At 31.8% G+C, this 3,208-nt stretch overlaps 1 protein-coding gene across 1 annotated transcript; it reads left to right on the plus strand.

The window, feature by feature from the left end:
• The first annotated feature begins 232 nt into the window (after window positions 1-232).
• LOC306874741 (regulator of G-protein signaling 21-like) lies at window positions 233-1,921 on the plus strand. Its single transcript, XM_079424973.1, has 5 exons — window positions 233-353; window positions 443-529; window positions 723-784; window positions 1,151-1,317; window positions 1,404-1,921. Exons 1-5 carry the CDS (start codon window positions 250-252, stop codon window positions 1,581-1,583), a joined length of 600 nt encoding a protein of 199 aa, XP_079281099.1. The 5' UTR covers window positions 233-249; the 3' UTR covers window positions 1,584-1,921.
• The last annotated feature ends 1,287 nt before the right edge of the window (window positions 1,922-3,208 follow it).

Genomic DNA, 3,208 nt, shown 5'->3' on the forward strand with positions numbered 1-3,208 from the left:
TATTACAATCAAGTTTTATACTAATTTCATAGACATTCATATTAATTTAATGCATTTCAAGTCAAAAGTTCAACATGACTCTTTGAGAAAGAGCTGCAGTGTTCCTGCCAACAAGATCTGCACACTCAAACACTGATGCAGGACGACCAATCAGATGCGACCCCAGCTGACCCCGCCCACACTACTGCACTCTGGAGTATAAAAGCCACACACTGCAAGACACAACATGTTTCAGTTCAATTGATAGTGATGGATAGATTGGCAAAAATGAGAAAGTCTACACCAGATTCGAGCCTGGAGCGTTTGATCTACTGCAGGAACCCTGACATGACTACAGGACAGAAAGAGATGAAGTGAGACTCACATTTTATTGCTTTGTATTTGGTTTTTATGGGGGGCAATAAACCTGGGGTTGCTAATGTATGTTGATTATGACTAACAGACAAACAAACTGGAGATCAAGAATGCTTTTCAAGACTTTTCTCGTGAGAGAATCACGCCACAAATTGCCACAGTCAAAATCATATGGGTGAGCATTAAAAATACTTAATATTTAATCATTTGCATAAATCACTATATGTATGTAACAAAGTGGGATCATAGATATCTTTTAAAAAAAATGGATTAAATTAAAAAATAATATATAATTGCTTATATTAAAATAAAATTTTATTATTGTTAAATTAAAATTAAATAACCTTTCTCTGTTTATATTCCCACAGGTCAACTACTGAAGACGTGACTCAATGGGCACAGTCTCTGGACAACTTGCTGAGCAGCAAATGTAAATATTGTTTCTATTTATGCATTTCATTTCATTTGTTCTTTGTAATATTATATATTATTTTCCAATTTATATTTTATTAAATTTTCTTTATATCACTTAAAAAATATATTGTATGCATTACAATATTTACTATATCATTCATATAATTAATATTTATCAAGTTTTTATGGTTAAGAGAAATTTGCTAAATTTTCATATTTTTATTTTATAATTTATATTATTATAGTTTATAATTTATATTAGAAAATAATATCTAATTTATAAAAAACACACATGCTAAAATTGAATAATTGTTTTAAGTTGGAAACACACCACATTATTTAACGTCAACTGATGTAATTAATATATATTTTCATATTTCAGGTGGATTAACCGCTCTGCGACTGTTCATGAAGTCTGAACACTCCGAGGAGAATATCGAGTTCTGGATGGCCTGTGAAGAGTTCAGAAAGATCAGGTCCCGATCAAAACTCAAATCCAGGGCAAAAACCATATACGACGAGTTCATCAGGGCAGATTCTCCAAAAGAGGTGAGGTTTAGTCAATGCCAGCAAAGCTGATTCGTTTTCATTAAGCCGTGCCACACATTCTCATTTCTTTCACTTCTTCCTTATAGATCAACCTGGACTTCCACACAAAGGAGACCCTCCACCAAAGCCTTCTGATCCTAACACAGTCGAGTTTCAAAGCTGCCCAAAACAGAGTTTACTTCCTCATGGAGCACAACTCGTACCCTCGCTTCCTGGACTCTGAACTCTATCCCCACCTCTGCAGAATCGCTACAGGGGAGCAATAATGTTTTCAGTCGAAAACTGTGTTTAAACGAATGGCCGGTCCGTTTCAGAATGCTGCGCATCTAGTGTTTCATGTAGTGATTGTGCTACTATGATTTCAGTGTATTTCATTTTGCATGTTTTGCACAGATTTGTAAATAGTTGGGTATTGGTATTGAGTGTTCACATAATGTTGTATCTATATTTTGAAGTTTACTTGTTTCTTTGCTTTTCAGTGAAAGAGCATAAGAATAAATTTGGATGAAATCTTTCTAATTGTCATTCCATTACTTTCTGGATTTTGGGGGCACTGTTATTAAAAAATAAATAAATAAATAGGCAAAAAGTGTATAAATGTTTACCGACTGAGACTGTTGGAGTTTTATTCATTAAATAATTTATTTACTTATTTTTTTCCAGCATCGGTTAATAATGAATATTGAATTATTCACGCTCATTTCCCCTATTTTTACATTTAGATTTACATTTTTTTTAACTTTTCTATGTAGCACTCCCTGAAAGTTAATCTCTAAAAAAACACTAATTATAATAATAATAAAAATACAAATAAATTTGGATTAAATAATATTAGTTTGTCATTCCATTACACTGTAAATATATATATATATATTTTATTTATGGCTGTAAATAAAATAGTTTATTGCAGTCTGTTTGACAGGAAAACACTATTTCATTCGTTCTACTTCTTCAAAATGCAAAGTTCAAATTAATGTGTCTGACATTTTCGTTGGAATTTTTTGCACATTGAAAAATAAATACGACCTCACGTTGTCAATCGTGTTTACACACTGCCTCGTCCGTCATAAAAAAATTCAGATCAGGTTCAATTTTCTGCATTTTCGCATCCGTAACAAGCATTTAGAAAGGACAGGATGACGATTCCAAAAAAGAAAACGCATGCGAAAATTTCAGACCCAGTGAGCGAGGACCTTATCGATTCTTTGTAATTTTTTGTGAAATAGCAATTTCTGAGTGAAATTTATTTCTACACTATTTATTTATTTAAGTGTAACTTTCTGATTTATTCGGGGGGAAAATATGCAATCAAAAATGATACATATTTACAGTGCCCTCCATAAGTATTGAAACAGTAAAGACAAAATTGCTCTGTTGGCTGTGGAGTCAAGACATTTGCAAATATGATTAAAAGATGAATATGAGACAAAACTACAGAATGTCACATTTTATTATTAGAATGTTACATTTATTATTATTTTCAACAAATACATGTTTTACCAAATAAAAAGAACAGCACTTTTAGAGTTCATCCCAGTCATTGATGTGCACATAAGTATTGGGACAGTTGAACATAAGGCAGATATAAAAGATTAAAAGCTATTATTTAGTTGCAGATCCCTTGCGAACAATCACAGCAGTGAGTCTGTGAACCAAACACATCACCCGACTCTTGGTCACATCCTTTGAAATACAGGTACATCTCAAAAAATTTGAATATCATGAAAAAGTTCATTTTTTTCTTGTAACATTTAAAAAAGTGAAACTGACATATATTTTAGATTCATTACATGTAAAGTAAAATATTTCAAAAGTTTTTTGTTTTAATTTTGATGATTAGAGCTTACATCTCATTAAAGTCAAGAATCAGTATCTCAGAATATTACAATAT

The sequence above is a fragment of the Barbus barbus genome, assembly GCF_936440315.1.
Source record: "Barbus barbus genome assembly, chromosome: 9".
NCBI lineage: Eukaryota > Metazoa > Chordata > Actinopteri > Cypriniformes > Cyprinidae > Barbus > Barbus barbus.

What these genes read in the sequence shown, in the direction of transcription:
- LOC306874741 (XM_079424973.1), top strand. Translation starts at nt 250, where the DNA reads ATGGATAGATTGGCAAAAATGAGAAAGTCTACACCAGATTCGAGCCTG. An exon ending in CCACAGTCAAAATCATATGG is followed by an intron (nt 530 to 722) that starts GTGAGCATTAAA and finishes ATATTCCCACAG; the next exon opens with GTCAACTACTGAAGACGTGA. An exon ending in CAACTTGCTGAGCAGCAAAT is followed by an intron (nt 785 to 1,150) that starts GTAAATATTGTT and finishes TTCATATTTCAG; the next exon opens with GTGGATTAACCGCTCTGCGA.